Genomic DNA, 23982 nt, shown 5'->3' with positions numbered 1-23982 from the left:
CATCATTTCGATTATACATTATACATTTCCGACATGCCGGCGTGACATATCCTTTAGTCTAAAATGTTACAGTTTCATTTACTTTTCCTTTCATGTGGGCGGTCGCGGCGATTCATAACATTTAAATAAGGTCATTTAGAAAGGAAATTGCATTTTTTTTTATTTGTAACATTTGCATAAACGTGTAATTTTTCCTAAAATCCTTCATTCCAAATATACAGGTATATATTTATTTTATTTTTCTAATCCGGTTTAGTCGATTCATTAAAAAGATTGTGTCTACAACTCCCCAAAAACTCGTAGACACGTTTAAACTGGACTGCGAGTTTTTGGAGAGTTGTAGACACAGGCAAACATTCCAATTTGAACATATATTAGGCGATGTCCCAAAACTGCGAATTGTAACCCGTCTACAATGCCGTCTAGGTAGTCGACTCCCTAGAATTTGAGACACAACCGTGCTCAGGACTATGTCTGTAGACCTCCCACTTAAAACGGTGGGGAGAGAGCGAGAGGGTGATTCCCAAATAAACCAACACGCAGCTTTACTCTCGTTGCTTTAAGGAGGTTATAAAGTCTCCTTGCAATTTTTTTTTTTTTTTTACCGAAAAGGGATGGACGATAACAGCGGAGGAAAAGAAAAAATGTGGTCGATAACATTCTAACCTTAGGGTTTTGACGACTGGTGGAGACAGGTAATATGAAAGTATACCGATGGAAGCGGGGATTTATACAGACATTTATATGCGTTATACCGGACGTTTGTTTTACCACTGTTCAATCTGTGCGCTACAAACTAACTCGGCGACGTGTAAAGCGTTGAATGTATACATTTATGAATGCTTTTTAAAGAGTACCATATGTTGTGTGCTTGTGAATGAGTTTTAGCCTTGCATTTGTGTGTAGCTGGCTAGCTGAATGAGCGCAAATAGGCTGCTTTGCTTTAGGCCCCTAAACGCATTTAATCCATCGCGCTTCCTTCATATTTTTCATTATGTGTATTTTTGACAGATATTCTAACCCTGTTCTCCTTCGACACTCGGGTTTATGTGGTCTTAATGTATCGGTTATGTTGTGTTTATCTTAAGAGCTTACCGTTGGTTTGTGTGTGAAGTAAAGGGGAGGGTAAACCGTTAGCCTGCCTGCGCTCTCAGTCTGAGAAATGCAAACATACAGTTTTGGGACATCACAGGGCCATTATCACACAGCGGTCCGCATACTTTTAGACAGATGAAACATTATCCAAATGTGCACTTCGGTTGTTGTTGCTTCAGAAAGTCACGTGTGCTTTTGAAGAACGGAATAGCCAGACACAACAGATGAGCGACCATGGATCTATACTTTCCCGTCCCTCAGTTTTAAAATGCCACGTTACATTAGACTAATGGAGTGGATTTTTTTTTTCTGTCTTTTTTTTTTTTTTTTTTTTTTTTTTTTTTTTTGAGGTACACTAGCCAGACACAAAGTATATGAACAGTTAATACGCCAACATGTTTCGACGTCGTTATTTTGACAAAGTATGAAACCAAGTGGAATAAATACTTTTAACGCAGAGCTTCACAGAATAAGTTGGGTTTAAATTATTTAACAAAAGATATGTTTAAATAATGAAGATAAAATGTATAGTGACACTTTTGGTTAGTGGAACATGTTCATAGTTTACCTGTGGCTACTCTGCTGGGACACTTGTTTGAGGTATTATACAGAGGAATTTAGGTATTATACAGAGGAATATAATCTCTCTGGCACTCAATGCAGTTTTGAATGATTTTTATACATATGTGAGATATAATATTTATTTGATCAGTTTATCATGACAGATCTTGATCCACCTCGAAATGCTGCATTTTTCCCCAACACATTAAATTGTTCCCATTCCTTTTGATTGGCTGCCATGAGTTAAATTTATAGCGGTTAAGGGAATAGTCATCATTCAAGCACCCTGTCTTGTTGAAAAACTGTATAATGCTCATTCATGTCATAAAGCGGGTGATTAGCAAAATGTAATGCTACTCTTATATACAGTGTATATATATGGTGGTGTCCAGGAGCAGTCAAGTTCCCAAAATGAGCCATAAAAGATTGCCATAAAAGTGGTTTATACTATTACTGCACTATTTTTCAAGTGTTCTTAAGTCATATGGTTTGTGTGAAGAACAATTGTGAAGAAAAGTTATTTACTGGACATCTCTTCTGTCATATTTGAATGTGTAAACAGACGCTTAAAAGCACCAGGTCATTATTCACTTTCACCGCCTAGAAAGATAGCACTGTGAAGATTGTGCTAAAGTCATACAGGTTTGGAATAAATTAAATTAAATGGTGACAGAATGACTGAAGTGCTCTTTTACTATATTAGAAGTCTACTGTCAAACCCTAGCAGACAAAATAATTGCAGGCCCTCACTTTTCAATAGATTAATAACTGTTTTGTGGTAGTTTTTGGTTATTTCAACATGTGTATATATTAAGTTGGTGAGCTGTCTTGTCTCTTTTCTTTTTCTTTCCTAACCAACACACCCTCGAGGGTCATTCCGTGTCATCTCATGTCAGCTCAGATATTAAGTTTTGTTTATATTTTTCTGGTGAAAGAAACATAAAAATGAAGAAAACCAAATATTAGATGTCATGTACTTATATTTGCTGAGTTAAAGATTTTAGCTCTTAACAAAAGTTTCTTTTGGTATTTGTTGATAACGATACTGATAGTTTGGTTTTCTAAAGGAAAATGTGTCTCCCAACTATTGTTTTAAATTATACAGGGAACCCTGTCATTTAGTTTATTGCTATAATATTAGAGGTCAAAATTAACAACAGAGCCTGGACTATTATATTCAACTGCTTTTTTTAATTATATTTTCAGATACAGTGATCACACGTAAAACTAAAATGTTTGTAACCAACTGACATGAGACATGATACATTTCAGTAAGTTGTACTGTATTGTTAAAAATACCTTTTTAATTAGGGCTGGGCGATATGGCCAGAAATGATCAAAATAAAATTTCATATCAGTCGATATATTAATAATTATCACGATAAATGTCAAATCTTTATTTCTTTCAAGTTTAAAGGCAGTTATCTTCTCTTTAGTGAAAGTTGTAGAAAACAGACAGTGAACTGTTTTTGTTTTTTTGTCAGAACATGACAAACACTTGCCAAACAGGTGAACATTTCACATCTGAGGTAACATGTTCAAAACATTTATCATAATTATATATCTTTTTCTCTAAATCAAAATATGCAGTAAAATATAAATAAAATCCTGTACAGCCTTATTTTGTTAACAAAATATCTTAATATAGAAATTAATTTCTTTCTATTTATTCTGAGTGTTCTAACAGGTGATATTGTTTCAAATCATGAAACAGATTTGTGTCCCCTGACTTTGAAGGCACAGTGCAGATGTAAATTTATGTTCATGATCAAAAACGGTAACATCTGTAAAAATTGTAACAACCTCATATTTAGGGTACAAGAGTCTGAGTAAACGCACCTCCTTATGCTGTGCTGCCATTTGAGCCGCACTGATAATTGGTCCGCGTGATGCTGATAACGTGCTTTTTTTTTTTTTTTTTTTTTTTTTTTACGTAGCACATAAACGTTATATTGAATGTTTATGTGCTACATGTTTATGTGAACATGTTATCTTTCTGTTGAGGAAAAATATATTGTGGTAATTATCGTTATCATTTTATCACCCAGCCATACTTTTGATATTTAAAGTTTGCTTGTCTGTACCGCTAGTAGTTATTAAAGATATCTTAATGGCCTTTCTAGATTCTGGTTCTTAAACTTTTCTTTTGTAATCTTCATTTTTAATACCGTGTGTGATTCAGTCCCAGAGATTTGGGGATCCCAATGTGACTCGATGGTTTCAAATGGTTAAAAATTAATTGTGGGTCACTTTGCATTTATTTCAATTAAAAAAGTCAAGTAAACACTCTTGTAAAATAGTAAAATAAGAACAAATAAATAAACGACAAGTAATTGCACAAATAAATACAATATCAAAAGGAAATGAAATTAACAGTACTTTAACTGTTTTAGGTAGGTCTAAAAGTAATATTAAGGTACAGAAAAACTACAGAAATGGAATGATCTATTTAACTGTAAAATAGCACTGGATCGTCTGTACTGTATTAATAAACATTAATGATGCAGACAGCAGGAGGTTTGTTTAGAATGCTGCCTCTTTAAGACCTCATGCATGAATCCAGTTTACTGTTACACATGTTTTATTTCTCAGTTGTTTACACTCATTATATAACTGTGTTTATGTGAATATTTGCCAAGATGGGCATTTTGATAAAAATTTGTGTATTTGGCTGTTTACGTTAAATAAAATAACTTGATTCTCTAGTCGCACGCTGTTTTGGAAGCAGTTTTGTGTTTTGCTCCATCTCAGGTGAAAATTATACATCCTTGGCATTTATTATTTTGACTTTATTCACTGTTTATGTTCAGTGTTTGGAAAAGTTACTTTTAAAAGTAATGCATAAGAATATTGTGTTACTCGCTAAAAAAGTAACCAATTGCTAATCGCATTATTTAGTTATTTTTTATGGAAAGTAATGCATTAGGCCGCGATCACACCGAACGCGTTTTTTATGTCTGAAAAGGGGAGGCGCATTGCACTGCCTTTTTCTGGTGACTTTTCAAAAAAGATCAGTGCGTTGCGGTTTTTTATGTTGCTAGGCAACCATCAAATCAGACGTCCGGTCAATCCAATCAAAGGATTATAGCGCAAGCGCTCTAAAATATTTGGTTTTTAGCTGTTTAGTAATTTGTCACATTATCAAAAACCTTAAAAAATACAGCTCCGGGTAACCCGCGATAGACACCAAAAGTTTCTCCTCCATCACTACAGTCTCCGGACTTTTTAGGAAACAGTAAAACTTTCGTCACCACAATAGATGGTCCGCCTCTCCATTCATTTGATTAGACAATGTAAAAAACCGTAATGACGTCTGGAGCTTTTCCGCTCAGAGTTGCTTTTTTTTTCAACTTCAGGCACTCAGAGCGCTCCGGCAAAAACGCTAGGCGCCCGGGGCGCTTAAACAGCGCCAATAGAAAACAATTCAAAAAAGGCGCCTCTCACTGCAAAAACGCGTTTGGTGTGATCAGACCCTTACGCTACTTTTACGTTACTTTTGCATTACTTTTGATTCTGGACAAGAATTGCTTGTTATATATATATATATATATATATATATATATATATATATATATATATATATATATTGCAAACATAAAAGCCCTTTGAAGAATGTTCATAAGTTTTCAGCAAAAAAATAAATAAAAAATAAAGCACAAATATTATCTAAAGTAATGTTTGCTTATTAGTATGTTTAAATTGAATTATCGTAGATCAGTAGCAAAGACATTGGCTAAAATGGGATTAAATACATAAAGGATATTTGTGTTATTTAACATTTAATTATCGCAGGTTTGCATCATATTCTGAGTTTGCATTTCACTGTTTATTCATTTTTCTTTCTTTTTTTTTTTTTTTTTTTTTTTTTTTTTTGCGAGTGAGATGCAATGCATATTACTAATCAGAAATTAGGTTTTGATATATTTACGGTAGGAAATTTACAAAATATCTTTATGGAACATGATCTTTACTTAACATCCTAATGATTTTTGGCGTAAAAGAATAATGGATCATTTTGACCCATACAGTGTATTTTTGGCTATTGTTACAAATATATCCATGCTACTTATGACTGGTTTTGTTGGTCCAGGGGTCACATATTATCTGTATCAACACTACCAAAAACAGCAGTATAATAACACCAGTACACAGATCTGTACTACAAAGGTACAGCACTAGAAAAAATCATATAGCAATTCTTACTAAGGAAACCTACTGAAGTAATTATTACTGTCATAAAGTAATAAAGTAATGAAGTATTGTTGCATGAATATAGGGCTGCATAATGAATCGCATGCGATTGTCTGGAGCAGCAATTAATACACAGAGCCAAAAATCACTGACAAGCTACGCAAAATCGCGCTTATAATCGCATTATGAATCGCTTTTGATTATAAGCGCGATTTTGCGTAGCTTGTCAGTGATTTATGGTTCTGTGTATTAATTGCCGCTCAAAGTACCGGCTTTACTGACCAATTGCACATGACAAGCGCATGCGATTTATCATCCAGCCCTATATGAATAATAAACAAATAATAAAATGATCCACCCCAACCTATAGTAAATTATTAACAAATTTTGAAGCAATAAAGGTAATAATTTAACCTTTAAGATAATAAAGGTCTAATTTAACAATGCCCATCCCAGAACAGAGAAAACATCCTTCACAAACATCTATATCAGAGATAAGAAGAGAGCAGTATTGTACACAGTATTGTCCGTTTTTGCTCTTTATTAAAAAAAAAAAAAACATATCTTCGAGAAACTCAGAGTAGTGTTCGGTTCCTAAATGAATCTGCGTTTCGAACGAGCGAATGATTCAGTGAAATTACCTATTCATAAAATCAATGGATATCAGTCCTTCTGTCTTGAGCTGAAGGATTCCATGACTTAAGACATTGTCTCTTTAAATGCAAATGAACGTTCAATGCAAAAACTTGTGCCTTGGCTACTCTGGCAACAACAAACAAAACATCTGCATGCATTTTAAAGCCTTGTCAAATGAAATTCCTTGAAAGCCAACCGTCGGACGGCTCATTGCTGGTCACCCTTTGGATTGTACTTTGTGATTTGTAACTTGCATTACACACTATAGGAAGCTGAAAAAAAGCATAATAGAACCTCTTTAATAATAAGGGTCTATCTGCTTCACTGCATGCTGTGAACATGTGAGTCAGCTCTCCTGCATTTTTCTGTCCTGTTCCTAGGTGATATAAAAACACGGTACCATGTGAATGGTTGAGGAACATGAAGCTTGCACACAAACTACTGTTCGTCCTGTGTACCATACTGGTCTTGGGGTTCATCTACTACTCTTCTTGGAAGCTCCATTTGTACATATGGGTCCAGAAGCCACGTGAGTATTGCCTCTAGTTACCATCTGTCTGTTACTGTCCATCAGGTTGTGACCTCTCCAAACGTGGGTGCCTTTTGCTCTGTCAATATGTATGTTTGCCACAGTTTGTTTGTTAGACCCTCTGTCAGTTAAATAATTAATCTTAACCGTCCACTTGCATACTTGCCTTACTGGTTGTTTAGGTCAGATCAGTTTTTGTGTGGGTTCACAGGTTTTGCATAACTCTTTTCAAAGAGTTTATGTTTTGCTTTATTTTGCTAAATTTTCAAACATCCTCCTTTTCAAGTCCATGTGAACAGTTTGGAGGTGTGGTAGGAATTTGCATGGTTAAATATTTGTTGTTTAACTGTTTGTGCAGGTATTAGTTTGTGGACTTCAGTAGCTGGTCAAAGAGATTATTACCCTCTGTGTGGAACAACACATTGTATTGAGGGATAATCAACTTAAGTTTAATTTGGCTTTATCTCAATGTGTTTCTATTTTAGACTGGTTAGGTGGGAGATTTTATAATGGTTGACTTATTTACTGGCAGGTGAAAAGGTCTATATTTGCATTTTCATGTCAGTTTAGAGTGTCCTTCAGTAGTCTCTTTATTTCACACTACTTCAACCACACAACAGAGCGTTGTCTTGTGTACAACAGTAGCCCTACTTTACCAAACACATTTCCATTGTTTGGAAATGGCTGCAGATAGAGTCATTGAGTATGCTGTGTCTGCGTACTGATATCACCAGCCTTACATGTGAAGTAGAAAAGCAACACATGGGTAACTGACGAGACACAGATGACATGCAAATTATGTGAAAACTACAAAACTGTCTCAGCAATGTCGTCTTTTGCATGCAGGAAATATTCTCAAATTTTCAAACCATTCTCAAAGATATTTATCTGATATGTCATTAAATGCATGCCAGTGTTTCCTGTACCAACAAACGATACAAGCCAAATCTGAATTTTTTATTTTTATTTATTTATTTTTTTTTTTGCAGAAAAAATGTTCTTGTGCATCAGTTCTTTTTAGCGTGTCAGTCAAAAACATTAACAATTTTCTGTCATACTGTGTCATTTAAGTGTTATATGAAATCAAATTGTGAACCTCATGTTATATATTAAAACAAATCATGGAAGAGTAATATTGTTTCAGCCCAACTAAATTGGCCAATTGTCTCATATATTTAATGAACTGAATTAGTAAATATTAAGTAAATACACTGCCAATATACACTGGGGTTCAAAAGTTTGGAATCAAGATTATTTTGTTATATACAGTACTGTGCAAAAGTCTTAGGCAACTAGTATTTTCACCAGCTAAAAATGGTTTAAAGTAAGTTATTTCTATCTTTTGCTGTAGTGTGTCAGTAAAAAATATCGGTTAACATTTCCAAAAATTCTGTTTGCCATTAATTGTAATAATCTAGTGAGATTTTTGTTTGCACAAGAAGTCCGACAACAGCCAGTGCTCCACACTGAGATCTGATCTCACCATCATCCAGTCTGTCTCTGAAATGACATGAAGAAACAGAAAAACTGAGACAGACTAAATCCAGAAGAACTCTGGCAACATCTCCAAGATGTTTCAAGTAACCTACCTGCAAAGCTACCTGAAAAACTATGCACAAGTGCACATAGGGCAAAAGCTGCTTTAAACGCAAAGGATGGTCACATCAGATGCTTATTTATTTTAGTTAATAGAAGTTCATTTGATAAAGAAAATCTATTTATGACCTTATTTTTGACATCATCCTCATTTTATGTCCCTAAAAATTTTAACAGTACTGTAGCTTTGTAGGTATAGGTCTCTTAAAGCATCTTGGAGAATTTGCCACAGTTCTTCTGGATTTAGTCTGTCTCCGTTTTTTCTGTTTCTTAAGACAGACTGGATTGAATGATGGAGAGATCAGATCTCTGTTTGCACAAGGAGTTTGACAATAGCCTGTGCATATGTATATGTATATGTGTGTATATGTGTGTGTGTGTGTGTGTGTGTGTATATATATATATATGTATGTATGTATCTATGTATGTACAGTGTTGGGAAAAGTAGCTTTTAAAAGTAAGGCATTACAATTTTGTGTTACTCCCTGAAAAAGTAACTAATTACATTACTTAGTACAATACGTTACTTTTTAAATCTGGGCAGGGCTTGCTTCTTTGCTTTTAGTATAAAACAATTCTAATGTAAAAGCCCTTTTGGTTGAAAGAAAAGTTCATTTATGCAGAAGATCACTCTTCAGCTATGAAGATAAAGCACAAATGTTAGTTCATCCAAAGTAATTTTTGCTTATTACTATGGTTGAATTGCATCATTGAATGTCAGCAGCAAAGACATTTGTTAATAAAGTGGGATTAAATGAATAAAGGATATTTGTTTTATGTAACGTATTTAATTATTGTTTGCGTCATATTCTGAGTTTGCATTTCACTGTTTTTATTCATTTTGAGGAATACTGAATCTCTTTTTTGGAAGATGAATTAATGGAGATGAATTAATGCATGTTCACATTTAGTCTATAATGCAGTAACATCAAGTTTTCTCCCAATTTCCCCACAGGAGATTTGTCAATCAATAAATGGGGAAAAAAAGTAACTGGCGTTACTTATTTGAAAAAGTTAGATATTTTCTTAGAAATGTAAAAGTAATGCGTTACTTTACTAGGTACTTGAAAAAAGTAATATTATTACGTAACTCGCATTACTTGTAATGCATTACCCCCAACACTGTGTATGTATGTATGTATGTGTTTTTTGTTTTGTTTTGTTTTGTTTTTTTTGTTTTTGGCTGTGATGCAAACCTGAATTTTTAACATTGTTACTCCAGTGTTTAGTGCCACATGATCCTTCAGAAATCATCATATGATAAATTACATTACTTACCTTCCTATTTATTTATTTATTTATTTATTTATTTATTTATTTTCTAACTGGCAAAACTCTTTTTCAGGATTCTATGAGTAATAAAAAGTTAAAAAGTTATCTTTTGTAATATTATACACACCTTGAACTTGATGTCTATCCCACACATAATTGCACGTATGCATATGAAACTCGGTACACAATAAACTTTGTCATTAGTTTTAGCTACAAACACCAAACTCGGTTTGTATATTTGTCTCATCAAGCCGGACAACTTTCTAATTTACACCCATTAGCTGCGATCAACAGGAAGTCTGCTGTTTTGATTTGAATGTGGATTTTTGGAAAAAAAATCGGGCTATAAATAAATTCATACTCCTCCAAGAAGTAGTTCACACCAATCTTTGTCAACTTGATGCCAACATACTGAAGATGTTAAATTGTGAGCGGATTTGGGATATGTTGAATGGTTTTGATGTGGTGATTTATTAAAGTTGCAGTAAAAAACATAACCTTAACTTTCTTATATCTTTAAAATGCAGCATCCAAACACTTTTTACATACACAGAACTAGTCATTCTAAGAAATAAATGCTTAGTTCCATCAATATAAAATAGTCTACTAAAAATAGAAAAGTGAAAAACTTTTAAACATCTGATCTCACTCTAGCTCTGTGTGTGTATGTTAAATGTATGTGTAAGTGTCAGTGGTGAGAGTGGGGGTTTGTGGCTGTGAGAGAGAGAGAGAGAGAGCGCATTTAAAGTGCATTATCCTAACTTTTCACAACTTTTCACATATGAAAAACAAGTTATTTTTAGGAAATATGTTTATCGTATTTTCAGAGACCGCAAAAACATTTAAAATATCACACGTAAATTGGCAGATGAAGACTGTAATACCAAGGATGAACACAAGATGACCTCATAGGATAAGGAATTTTTTTTAGCTCATTCTCAGTCTATCAGAATGATTTAAAAGCATTTTGCTTTTAACCCTTTCATTGCTGTAACCCTTCAATCCAAACTGCCACAGGGTTACTGTCAATGCATGTGCCCGCTGCATGTGCACTGTATTTTGCTGTTGTTGATGATAGTAAGTGATAGTAAAGACTTATATTGTTTGAAAATATTTTTATTTTGAATTAATGCTGTTCTTTTAAACTTTTTATTCTTCAAAGAATAATTCCAAAAAAAAAAAAAAAAGCAGCAGAAAATTATATTATATTTTAAGGTATATTAAAATAGGAAATAGTTGTTTTAAATGTTAATGATCAAATAAATGCAGTCTTTGTGAGCAGAAGAATTAAGAGATATAGATACAAATTAAAACTTGTTATAGGTGTACTGTAGTGATTCAGGATAAGCCAAAAACACAGTTTGGAAAATGGGTTCATGATGTACTCGCTTATTATATTGGTTTTGTAAATTTTCGATTTTTTTTTTTTTTTTTTTTTTTTTTTTTTTTTTTTTACTTTTTTGTATGTTTAAGACTTTACACACAAACTAAATGAGTAAAAAATAAATAGTTGTAAATGTTGAAAACCAGATGGAAACAAACCATTTAGAAAAAGATGTGCATAAAACAGCGCGAAGTCAAACCATTTCATATGATGTTTGGTTATTAAAGTTATATTTTAAAATTAGGTATCCTTGGAGTTTTTTGTCATCTTTTTTGCTACCATATTTTGAGAAGGAATCATAATGTATTTGAGTCATCATAAAAAACATATAAATATACTTAAACATTTTTATATTTTTAATAAAATTAAACTGTGTGGATCATTTTTTGTTATTTGCAAAATGGATTAATTAGAAATAGAAAACGCAAGCTAGCTGAAAGCAACAAAGTTATGGTTCTGGTGTTTTAATTTCCCCATAATTAAAACAAGTGGTGCTATTGATACCATGTCATTATACCCCACTATATGGTGTAGGTAACACTTTATATTATAAATCATTATATGAAATTTGTTAATTATTTATTCATGAAAGTTATTAATAATATATAATGATTAACGGATCATTAGATAATATATGTTAAAATAGCTAAAAACTTGTGAACGTGTTTGTCAGTGTTTACTTAATATGCAACGTTACCTAATTATTAACAGATCATTATTACATGTAAATTAAAATGATTTCAAATTGAACTTTTAATTCATATGATTATGCATATCTTAACCTACAAATTATTTTAACAAATGTTATTTAATTATTTATTACAATATTTGTTAATGCAGGTGTAATGTAGGTGTAATGTAATGCAGGTAAGGTTAGGGCCAGATTTGGTGGTGTGGGTAGGTTTAAGGGTTGGTTATGGGGGCAACAGTGTACAGGGGTCAGTTTGCATTACAGTGTGATAAATGATAAACTATGTATTTTTTTTCATCCTGTTGAATGATACACAGTAATATACTAATATAAGTGTTGAGGCGATTAAAAACATCTTTTGCACCCAAATTACAACGTTTGTTATGACGTTAGCCAGCATTTAGCTAAACTTAACTAACCACCCTTTACACAAACATTGTTACAGCAGCTGAAAGTCTAGTGGCCATAAAGGTAATAAATGATTAGTAAATGTTTATGCTTATATGCTTATATCTTTACAAATGATGAAAAGTCTCAACTTTACCTTGGGAACTGCAAAAGCATGAACAAATGATAAATGGATTATTTTTGAAGATGTGGAAATAGGGTGAATTCAGGTCATTTGGGACACATTTTGCCATTGAGATGACTCCTCATAAAGGTAAAAATGATCAGTAAATGTTTACAATTGATAAATAGTTTCCACTTTAGATTGGGTACTGCAAAACATGAACTAATAATTAATAATTAATAAATGACTTAAGATGTGAAAAAGTCTACACAACAAAGACTAAATATATGACCTTTATATACTGTAATTGAGTTAATGAATAATATTTAAACATAAATAGTTTTTGATGTGCTTAAAATTACAAATTGAGCTATTTTTCACAACGTGTAAATGTAAAAAAAGAGTGAACTGAAGTTTAATGACAGTTGTTAGCATTCAAATGTACATTAGCAAATAAACTTGTAATCATTGTATAATTTCTGTTAAAATCATTTGTAGATTTTGTGATGTTTTAGTGATGTTTTTAATCATTGTAAACTATCTGGCAAACACATTTGAACATTTTTCAAAAATGCATTATCATGAGAATTGAACGTTTAATGACATTTGTAAGCATTTCAGTTAATCTTTAAAAAATGTTTATTATTTCTAATTCACTAATTAATCATTACCTAAGGTTTTTAAAGTACATTAGTAAACATTAACAAGCATATTATCTCATATAGCTATGTGAATATTAAGGAAAAAGGAAGGAAAGGACGTGACGTGAGGCCAAGTATGGTGACCCATGCTCGGAACCCATCCAAGTGCACACACACAGTAGTGTGTAGTGCACAAACACACGCACACACCGTGAACATACGGAGCAGTGGGCAGCCATGTTGCTTTCGCTGCGGCGCCTGGGGAGCAGTTTCGGGGATCGGTGCCTTGCTCAAGGGACTCAGTCATGGTATTGAGGGTGGAGAGAGCGCTGGTTATTCACTCCCTCCACCTTCAATCCCTGCCGGACCTGGGACTCGAACCTGCAGCCTTTCGATTACTGCAGGTGAACGCTCACATATAAGCACAACCAGAGCGTTTTAAAGCCATGTGTGTCAGCGGATCCCTAATACATCTGCATATAGACTGATCCGCTGACAGACGCGGCTTTAAAACGCTCTGGATGTGCTTATATGTGAGCCCTAGGGAGCGTGAATCGCTTATCATTGTAGCCAATCATAGTCATGTCTGTTGAGCGCGTGAACACTATGGCCAATCAGCGATGTTTAAAAATCTGCTCAACAGCGCTCAAATATGAGCGGGAAATGGACGTTTTTAAAATTTCAGTACCGAAAGTACCGAACTCGGTACCTTTTGACAACCCTACTTCAAATGGTGTCTTTGACGACAGTGTTATATAAAAATGATTTGCATTATGATTCTGACAACCAAAGGCACAATAATATTTTTTTTTTTTCTCTTAATGGGTATTATGGATTTTAGCCATTTCCCTCCACTTGTGCATGCAGCTGCAGGTGACGTAACTGTGACGTCTACTCCAAATTGGTCTGTAAAGTATTACAAATAATCTCTCTGTGACTTGCTGAATCAAACCCAGTTGTGAAGTGTGTGAACTTGACTTGACACTTGTATTGGGTTTTGTACAAATCCTGATACAGAGTTTGTCCTGTTTATTGAGGGGATTCATTCAGAAGATTAATCAAGCATGTCGGAAAACAGGCGTATTTTTTTTTGCAACTTTCTAGCAGGGTATTTTTTTTTTTAGATCTATTATGTCAGCAAAAACGTTTAGATGTAAAGACTGGACTATATGAAGTTTTCAGATTTAATGACTAGACAGACTAGATGAAACTTTAAATGAGACAAATATTCCTTATGAAATGAGTTTCAAGAAAAAATCCAAATCCTCCATTATGCAAAAAGATTGTTTTGGGTTATCAGATAAGCTGAGTAGGACATGTTGTGTGTATGAAACATTATAAAGTGTGTACCGCATGTTGTGTTATTGATTGTTCAACATGTAAACTTGTGATCCGTGATTTATTTATTACCTTACTACTTGTAAACATATTTGTGACCCTGGACCACAAAACCAGTCATAACCAGCCATTTTTTTTTTTTTTTTTTTTTTAATTTATAAGTCATATGAAAGCTGAATAAACATGTATGGTTTGTTAGGATAGGACAATATTTGGCCGAGATACAACTATGTTAAAATCTGGAATCTGAAGATTCTTAGCAAAGCATATTACTAATCAAAAATTAAGTTTTAATACATATTTATGGTAGGAAATTTACAAAATATCTTAAAGGAACATGATCTTTATTTAATATCCTAATGATTATTTTGGCATAAAATAAAAATTGGTAATTTTGACCCATATAATGTATTTTTGGCTATTGCTACAAATATACCCGTGCTACTTAAGACTGGTTTCATGGTCCTGGGGCACATTTTATGCTTTGTTTACTTTTATTTAGTTTTGTTCTGCAATTTATTTTTTTTTTTTTTTGGAAAGTATGCCACGTTTAATGTGCCTTTATAGACATCAACAGTAGGGACATACTGTAGACACAGATACTGTAGATGTACATGTTTAATGAAAGGTTGCAGAGGCTTTAAGGTCTTTAAGGCTCTTCTATTACAGTGATCTCTTGGTTTTGTTTTGTTTTTTTCCAAAACAAGATACTTGCATTTAAATTTTAAGTTCACTGCAACCTTTTTCAGCCACTAGAGGGAGGGAGAGCACCACAGTACAGTAGAGGGTCAGATTCACAGTGGGCGTTGGAGGCATATAATGTGGTACCTCCACATGGGTGAGCATTTGTCTCACTTCTCAAAAGGTTATGAATAATAAGACCTGGTATATTTTTCCTTCCCTAAATGAGCAAATCTCATTTAGTATAGGATTCTTTGATTAATTGCTGCAAACTATTGTTTTACTGTGAAATTTATGTTGTATTGTCTTTTCTGAGAACCACATATTGAAACTAAATTTCCCTGAAGGGGATAAATAAAGTTACTAAGCAAAGATTCAGTCCTAAAAGACAAAGTGTTAATGCTTCTATGGCCATTTTTGTTTCTAAAATCCTTTGAGCAACACTGGTGTATTAATGTTTTGAAAACGTGCATGAGATAATAAAACCATCACTGTAAGTTTAAGCATAGTTCAATGCATGTTAGTCAGATGGCAGTTTCTATTAGATATTAGATATTATTGGACATTGCAACAGTGCCCGTCCACTTTTTCATTGACCTTTGTTCTAGAGGGTAAAAATTTGGGATATTCAAGCCTGATTTGAGTTTTGACCGCATTTAACTTTTGCGACTAGATGCAACCGCCAAACCAGATGTAATGTTTTCTAATCAAAACTGAGACTGGTGAAGAACAAAGTGAGATGATGCATTTTTCCACATTTTTCTGTGAACTTCTGTAAGTTTAGCTGTTATAATTATGTCTAGGCCTATAAAATTTATTTTATAATTGTTAAATAATTACTTGCATTGATTAACCCTATTTGTTTTGTTATTGTTGTTGTTGTTTTTTGTTTGTTTGTTTGTTTTTTGAGGCTATATTCACATTCATTACTTATTTATTTATTTTACCATGATGAATGTTAGAGTACCAACTGCCACTAGGGGGCAAAAATAGACAACCTAATGGTAAAGTCAGAGATAATGGAAAAGTGCTTTCAGTCCACACACACAGCACGAGGATGTTTATCATGTACAACATTAACACTAAAGTACTTTAGCATGCTGTTGGAAAACTGGTCGGCCCTGGTCCAGACAAGTCAGAACTGTCCTCATATTCCTGATCTACAAAGGGGCCCGAAATGTATAAATAGTGTAAATATGATTGATGTTCTACTTGATAAGACAGAAGAACATGTTTTCATTCCTTTGTGGAAAATATTCTGACCAATGATGAAGCAAATAACTATTTGGTTGCTGCAATTATTTAGAAGTTTTATTGATTAATGGTTTTTTATTGGCCTTCAGAAACGCAGCTGAGGAAATGGCTTTGGCAGGTTTCTTCATTTATTCCTCTCCCCATGTACAGTCTCTGAGATTATTTAGTGTTTAGCAGGCAAGTTATTCTCAGTTTGTTCAGTTGATGTTTGTATTCGCTGACTTTGGTATCTTGAACCTCTGTGGAAAAAGCTAGATTAATTATAAACGGCACATTTCGACAGCTGCGCCCAGTTTATTTTGGAAAATTTTGTGAACCTGGGATGGTTTTCTTTGAACCTAGCCCCTGTTATGAAAGGCACTTTAGGACACATTGTAATGACAAATCACAATAAATGGCTCTGTAAAGGTATGAGGGAAGGAAATGCAACCCTATTTTGATGATAAATGGCAAAGAGTGGGCAACAACCCAGCGCTCTGTTGGTTTGATTGCTGTAGGGTTGCCTAAACACATAAATGCCATGCATGGCAGTATGATAACATTTGTAAATTTAGGAAATGTATTAAAAATAAAAGATGCCATGACTCTGCTTACAAGCTCCACTAGTGGTAAATAAATTCAGCTTTATTTAGAAAGGTGTATGCCAGAAGGTCTCATCGCTCGCATAGTGAGTTTGACTTCAGGTTTGAACCATAGAGAATCTGTACAGATGACTGACGATTTGTTGTATTTTCCAGAAGCTCCTTATGTATCATGTTATTAAGCTTCAGAGAGTCTAAAGCAAGGAGTAATAATATCTCCCCAGATTCAGGTTCATAGCAGAGCTATTACACCACATTTACACCTGACATGAGCCTGACATAGTATTAAAACTAATAAGATCCCATAATTTTTATTTATTTTTATTTTTTTAATCAAATACTGTATTGAAGTTTTTGCTTCAAAGTTTATCCTTAAATAATATATGTTTTTTACAGTTATGTGCAGGTTGATTTTTTTTTTTTTTTTTTTCTGCTGTTTGGCCTTTTAATTTAAATCATCTTTGCTTTGAGCTTTATATGGAGTTGTAGCAATATAAAAATTGTGTCAGTTTTGCTAATATAAAATAACTAATATGAAAAATGTTAAAAACTTTTGTCCATTTTGGAAAAAAGTTCTGTGACTGAAAACTGAAAACTTTCTGAAAGCACTGCATGCTAATGTGTGTTTCTGGTTTGCACATGTTGAATAAGTTTACTTTCATTATCATATGCTGTTTAACTTTCATATATTTTAGCAGGTCTGCTAATTTAACTCTTTTGTTTCACAGATAAAAATGTGGAGCCCACAGTAAAAGTCAGTAATGTCACTAGTGTTTCTGTCAGATCCACTGTGGCCAAAGGTAGAAACTCTCCACTGCTCCTTCCTTTTTGACAGTTGTTGGGGATTTGGTGAAATAATCAATGGGCTTGCCGGTGGGCACTAACATCCTTAACACCCATTCCATCTGGGCTTCTTTTTTTTTTTTTTTTTTTTAATAATCAATTTTACTGCACAGACCAAGTATATCAGCTGGAAATTACGGTGATGGGCGTCCTAAACTTTCTTCAACCTCATGTAATTCCTGGAACTAATGCAGCTTCTAGTTCATACTGTTTGGATTAGGTTGGGCATGAGGGTTTGGCCTGAGGGTCATTCAGCGTGACCTTAAAGTTTCCAGAATATTGTGTCAAGCACAGAACCACCGGGCCTAACTGATGGTCTTGTGTTTCAGAGCCGGTGGTGGAGGGCCCTGTCTCCGTGGGACGAATAGTAGGCTCAGGTACAGCCTCACTGCAAAGAGTGCACTCTGGTCAACATGAGAAGCCCAGAAGGCCTGGTAGTCCTGAGATATTGTTTTTCAGTACATTACACACGAAAGACCCTTTCACACCAAATACAACAAGGAAACTAACAAAAAACAAACCAATAAAGTCTTTTTATACTGAGAGTAAAGCAAATATTCAAGATTATAAAGCAATTTGTACCAGAAAAACAATTGAAGCTGAATGATAGCAAAGCTTAAACCAGCCAGGATATATATCTGAATGGTGTTATTTCTTAATAACAATAGGCACTGCAATGTTTTGTTTGTTTTACACACACATACAAGCAGCTGCATAAATGCAGCATAGTGAGCAAAAGAGACTTTGTTCAAAAACAAAACAAAACACAAAACAAATCCTACCAACCCCAGACTTTTATATGGTAGGGCATATGTAATCAGTCTTAGATTGTTTTGGTTGGTCTGCTTTTATCACTAGGTGAGAGAAGTACATACTTATGCATCATCTTGATTCATCTTGCGTTCGTCGTTATGCCAGGGTTGTTGAAGGTTGGTGGGAGAAAAAAAAATAAAAAATATATATGTGTGTATATATATATATATATATATATATATATATAACGCTACAAGTGCGTTTTGGGACCCGGTCCAACACTGTAGCCAAAAGTGGTTTTAAAAAACAGCTTAGTGCTTAGTGCACCTTTAATTCCAGGTGTGAATAGCTGCATAGGAATCAGTTGTTTCAATACAAAATTTTGTATGTCACCTTTGGTGTGAAAAGGTCTAAAGATACTGTACATGGGTTATTACTGAACTTTCAAGAAATCACATTTTCAGGCCCAAAGCACCGGGACCATAACCACCATAGAGAGTAAATTCCATTTGTTCACAATCAGTATTCTTGTGCTTAACATCCTTAATATTTATTTCCATAACTGAGCTGAATTTGAATCAGTGTAAATGTAAACAGTGAAAAAAAGTGGTTAAAAGTGTTTTTATATGACATGCATGATGTAGTTAATGTACATAACTCAGTAATAATGTTTTTATGCCTGTAGGCCAGAATATGTTGCTTGTAATTGTATAATGTAAATGAGTTTTCAACCTTCGTATTACAAAGACTTGCAGAACATATAAATCACAGTGATTTGCAGGCTGTCAGTGTCACACTAAACAATATTAGACCTACCTACCTCAAAGAGACATTGGGCCTCATTCATGAAACTTTAGTAAATATATGAGTACATTTTGAGTACTTTGCACATAAAATAGAAGAACCCAAAAAAAAAAAAAATTAATTGAAGTATCTTGCCATTCATACTTTTTTTCCAAGCACAAGTACATCCTGTGGGTATATCAGAGCTCAAGATGAAGCCAAAATTTAACCAGAGATTAACCTAAATATTTTTAAAGATTATCTAGCTATATGGCAGATGAATCTGTGATGTATGTTGTTATATGTTGTTACATATAGTGTTATCAAAATGCAGTGTCATCAGTTTGCCTAAAAGAAAACAAAATGCATTGACTTTTTATGCACCATTTACATGTGGTTGGAAGCAAATGTACAATTTTTGTGTAGCAAGTAACATTTTGAAACTACAAACACTTTCATGAATCTTAAAATTTCAGGTTTTTCCCTGTAATCCCACATCTCTGTGAAATTGTAAACAAAGACTTGGGGAACCATCTCAAAGGGTTCAGGTCTGACCTATCTGAGTGAGTTTGCTTGCTGGTGGTGGCTTACTGAGATTCCACTTCCCTACTGCTTCAGTGCCCCTCAGCAAAACAGTTAAGACACACTTGGAGGGTCTGTCGTAGCGAATGGCCAACTGCAAGTTGCTGTGAATAATAGCATCTGCTAAACGTTTCTTTTGGTTTCAGCAGTGATCACTTTTCTAACCAGTTCCTCCTCTCCATTCTGCAGCATCTGTTTGGAGACTTGAGCATCAGTGGAGTTCTCAAACTCTCCCTTTCCATGCCTTAGTGACATATTATAAGCAATGCTGTCCTCGCTGATGCTAATGAGAATGTAGCAGCTGAATTAATGTCATATGTTTTGATTCACATTTACCTGTTCATCAGTCCTTTTACTGAGCCCATTATTTCAGTCTGCTTGGTAAATTGTTGGTCTTTTGTTAAATGTCTGTTTGTTTCTAGCTGCACTGCTCTGGCTATCACTGTAAGCATGCTAAAAGTCAAACCTGTTACTGTTGATGAAATGAAGTAGGCATACTTAAGTATGCATAGCAGTCTGTTTTGGTTTACTGCTTTTTCCTTTTTCTGGCCACTCACACATTTGTTTTTCTCCTTTGTTTTTTTTTTTTTTTAGATAGGCTTAGCTTCATTGACACCTCATACACACCTATGGTCTAATGAAGCCCGCATAGGTGGATAGCTGCTTTTTAACACATTTTCCCAGCTGAACTGTGGAATGTTTTGGCTGGTTTAATCTAATATCACTGCTGCTTATACATACACTAAAATCCTTTAGATGATGCCCTAACTATGAGAGCTCTGTATGAATTTCAACGTATTATTAACATCTTTAGTTGTCTCGAAATGCACTAGACATGCATTTTGACAGGATGAAGGCATAACAAGAGAGGATCTACATTTCCTGTTTGTTTGGCTGAAGACATTCTGAGTTAATGCTAATTGTCATATTTCTCTTCACAGTGTTTGATAAGCAAGGGTTCTTGCTGAATCTGGACCCAAAGCTGTAAGTAATTTGTATTATACAATTCATTCTTTATACATTTCACCAGTAGTGAGAGAAATCCAGCTTCATAATTTATTATTACACTGTTATTACATTGTTCAAAAGCAAACAGTCTTTTTAATTCATTTTAATTAATCAATTTATAAAAAATATATATTTATATTAAAATAAATACATTTATGATTTTATGATTTAATCACTTTTTTAACACTTTTTTTTACATTTATGCTTTCTCTGATTTTGTTCCGTCATCCTTACAAAATTGTTTTTTAAAGATACAAGGTAAAAATGTTATTGCTGTTCCTGAACAAATGTTTTTTTTTCTACTTTAAAAGTAGAAATTTTCTTCAGAAATGCTGATTTCATGCTCAAGATTTCATGCTTTTTTTTTTTTTAATCAATGTTGAAAACCGTTGTGCTGCTTAATGTTTTAGTGGAAACTCTGATACTTTTTTTTTGGGATTCTTTGCAAAGAAAGTTCTAAAGAACATAATTTATGTGAAATTGAAATCTTTTGTAATATTATAAATGTGTTTCCTGTCACACTTAATCTATTTAATGTGGCTTTACTGAATCAAAGTGTACATTTCTTAAAAAAAAAAAAAAAAAAAACTGAACCCTACTCAACCCAATTTTTTTTTTGAACGGTAGTGCATTTGTAACAATAATGAAATATAAATAAAAAAGAAATCTACGGTACTAAGAAGTCTTCTTTAACCATGAAGGCTTTTGGCCTCATTCAGTGCCATCAGTGTCTCTGCGCAATATATTCCAGTGACCTTGTGTGAGGTGTTAAGGTGTGATGTATTATAGGTCTGCGTGTGGTAGGTATATGTTTACATTTCATCTTTAAAGCAGCCAAACTCTCAGACTCTCACCTCGCCCTAATTTCTCAGTGTTAAGTATCAGAGAAGACATGTCTGTCCACACCATGCACACATACAATAAGCAAAGCCTTCGACAGGTTTAGATTTCATTGACGCTGTGAGCAAAAACTGTCTGTGTGGTGCACTTCATCATTCAGCTGGCCTCAATCCACCATCCTCTCCGCTGCTTAAAGACTCCGAGCTGTCACGACAACAAAATACGTCCCAGTGGGCCAACCACTTCATCAAAATGAAGGCTTCAGCAAATAAGTGTCTTGTGGCTTTTATTTTAACCGTTGAAAAGGCACTTAGTGTAGGGCAATTGATTTGGGTGTTTTTTTTTTTTTTTTTTTTGTTGTTTTTTTTTTGCTGTCACTTCACACAGGTCAGGTTTTGATAGTGATTTGTAATCAAATATTGAGACTCTCCATTTACTTCTTTTAGATGCCATTTAACAAGGTGGTCCAGCCAGGATGTTTCTATTCTCACTGACCTCCAGTTTCTAATCTCTCTCTCTCTCTCTCTCTCTCTCTCTCTCTCTCTCTCTCTCTCTCACGCACGCACGCACGCACGCACGCACGCACGCACGCACGCACGCACGCACGCACACATGTTTGTTTTTGTGAATTGTGGGGACTTTCCATAGACTTCTATAGATTTTATACTGACCAAATGATATCCCCTAACCCAACCCTAACCCTAAACCTAGCCCTCACAGAAAACATGTTTGCATCGTTACACTTTCAGATAAACATCATTTACTATTTTTAATAATTTTTTAACACTAACACCGCAGGCCGGTCCCCACAATGTCAAAAATTTCAGGTTTTACTATCCTTGTGGGGACATTTGGTCCCCACAATGTAGCAAAAACAAGTACACACACACACACTGCCCACTGGCCTTTCAGACCTGACCTGTGTCCTCGTCACCTGTTTATTTGAACTGCTGTCATTGTGAGCTGCAGGTTATTAATGGCACTGCTCAGTTCAGGTGGTGTGAGCATGTCATCTGTCCCATCCATTTAGAGGAATTCTCAGTATATCATTATTGTTACGTTTTGATAAATTATACACTACCGTTCAAAAGTTTGGGATTGGTTAGACCTTTTTTTTAAACATCTTTGAAAAAAGACACGTCTGCTCTATGAGGACACATTTATTTGATGTGACAACAGTAAAAACAGTGATATTGTGAAATATTATTACAAGTTAGAATAGCTATTTTGTATTTTAATATTTTAAAATGTCATTTATTCCTGTTATGGCAAAGCTGAATCTTTAGCAGACATCACTCTAGTCCTCAGTGCTCAGGAAATATTTCTTTTTAATATGTTGAAAACAGTTGCTTAATTGAAAGTTTAAAAGAACAGCATTTATTACAGCATGTAAATAGAATGCTGTAATTTTTTGTAACACTGTAAAAGTCGTTGTCACATTTTATAAATTCAGTGTGTCCTTACTGAATAAAAGTATTAATTTCTTTATAGGATAGGTATTTTAAAGGCCTTGATCATGCAGGTTTTGTACAGTGTTGCTGTGGTTTTCCCATGGAGTTGGACTACTTTAACACTGTTTGTTGCCACGGGTTGTCTTTCATGTCCGCGGTTTGACGCGACCCCAATAATGTAATATTAAGACCCTAGAATGCTAATTTTACCAGGGGAATCCCGCTAAAAAATGTTTAGCCCCCACCCCCGGAACACGAATGGGAACCCCCCCTTAAAACTCAATTACACTACTTTTGGGCTACTTTGAAGTAGCAGTTGGGTGGGTTTTGTTGTAAAAACCTGGCAACCCTGTTTTTTTACATCGTGACCACTGCCAAGAATTATTTTTTGAACCTCATGTAACTTGACCCTCATTTAAAATAAATAAGTAAATGCATTTTTAACAAAAATTAAGTTTAATAAAAACTAAATTATTACAGGCACCTATAATGGAGGCAATAAACATTACAATCCACAGATTTAAAAGTATAACCACAAGATTCTAAACATTACACTATTTATAATGCATAACTCTCTCTAAGCATTGTTTACATGGAGCGAACTTCTGTCACGCATAACCAGATGTTTATTCATCTAGAAAAGTAGGCAACTTCATGGCTTCATAGAATAATAAACAGTTTTTATGGAATAATTCGTCTAAGTACTTCACATTTCTGCTTTCAAACAGCCCAGAACGCTGGCCCTGTTTAGTTCCATTGTA

The 23982-nt window shown here is 34.2% G+C and overlaps 1 protein-coding gene across 4 annotated transcripts in view; it reads left to right on the top strand.

Annotated features, from left to right (window-relative positions):
* The first annotated feature begins 505 nt into the window (after positions 1-505).
* The window catches only part of st3gal3b (ST3 beta-galactoside alpha-2,3-sialyltransferase 3b), a 59074-nt gene continuing 35597 nt past the window's right edge, over positions 506-23982 (top strand). The window contains exons 1-5 of one of the 4 annotated variants that reach the window (XM_051094349.1): positions 506-695; positions 6864-7012; positions 17690-17761; positions 18134-18181; positions 20864-20906. In XM_051094349.1, coding sequence (XP_050950306.1) covers positions 6904-7012; positions 17690-17761; positions 18134-18181; positions 20864-20906 — 272 coding nt within the window. In that variant the 5' untranslated portion in view covers positions 506-695; positions 6864-6903. Of the gene's footprint in view, positions 696-6863; positions 7013-17689; positions 17762-18133; positions 18239-20863; positions 20907-23982 lie in introns of all 4 variants that reach the window. The other 3 variants (XM_051094343.1, XM_051094354.1, XM_051094362.1) reach the window with 3 other exon arrangements.

This window comes from Labeo rohita, chromosome 2 (assembly GCF_022985175.1).
Source record: "Labeo rohita strain BAU-BD-2019 chromosome 2, IGBB_LRoh.1.0, whole genome shotgun sequence".
Classification (NCBI taxonomy): Eukaryota; Metazoa; Chordata; class Actinopteri; order Cypriniformes; family Cyprinidae; genus Labeo; species Labeo rohita.
The sequence above is the reverse complement of the archived record's forward strand: the minus strand, read 5'-3'. Positions and strand labels throughout refer to the sequence as shown.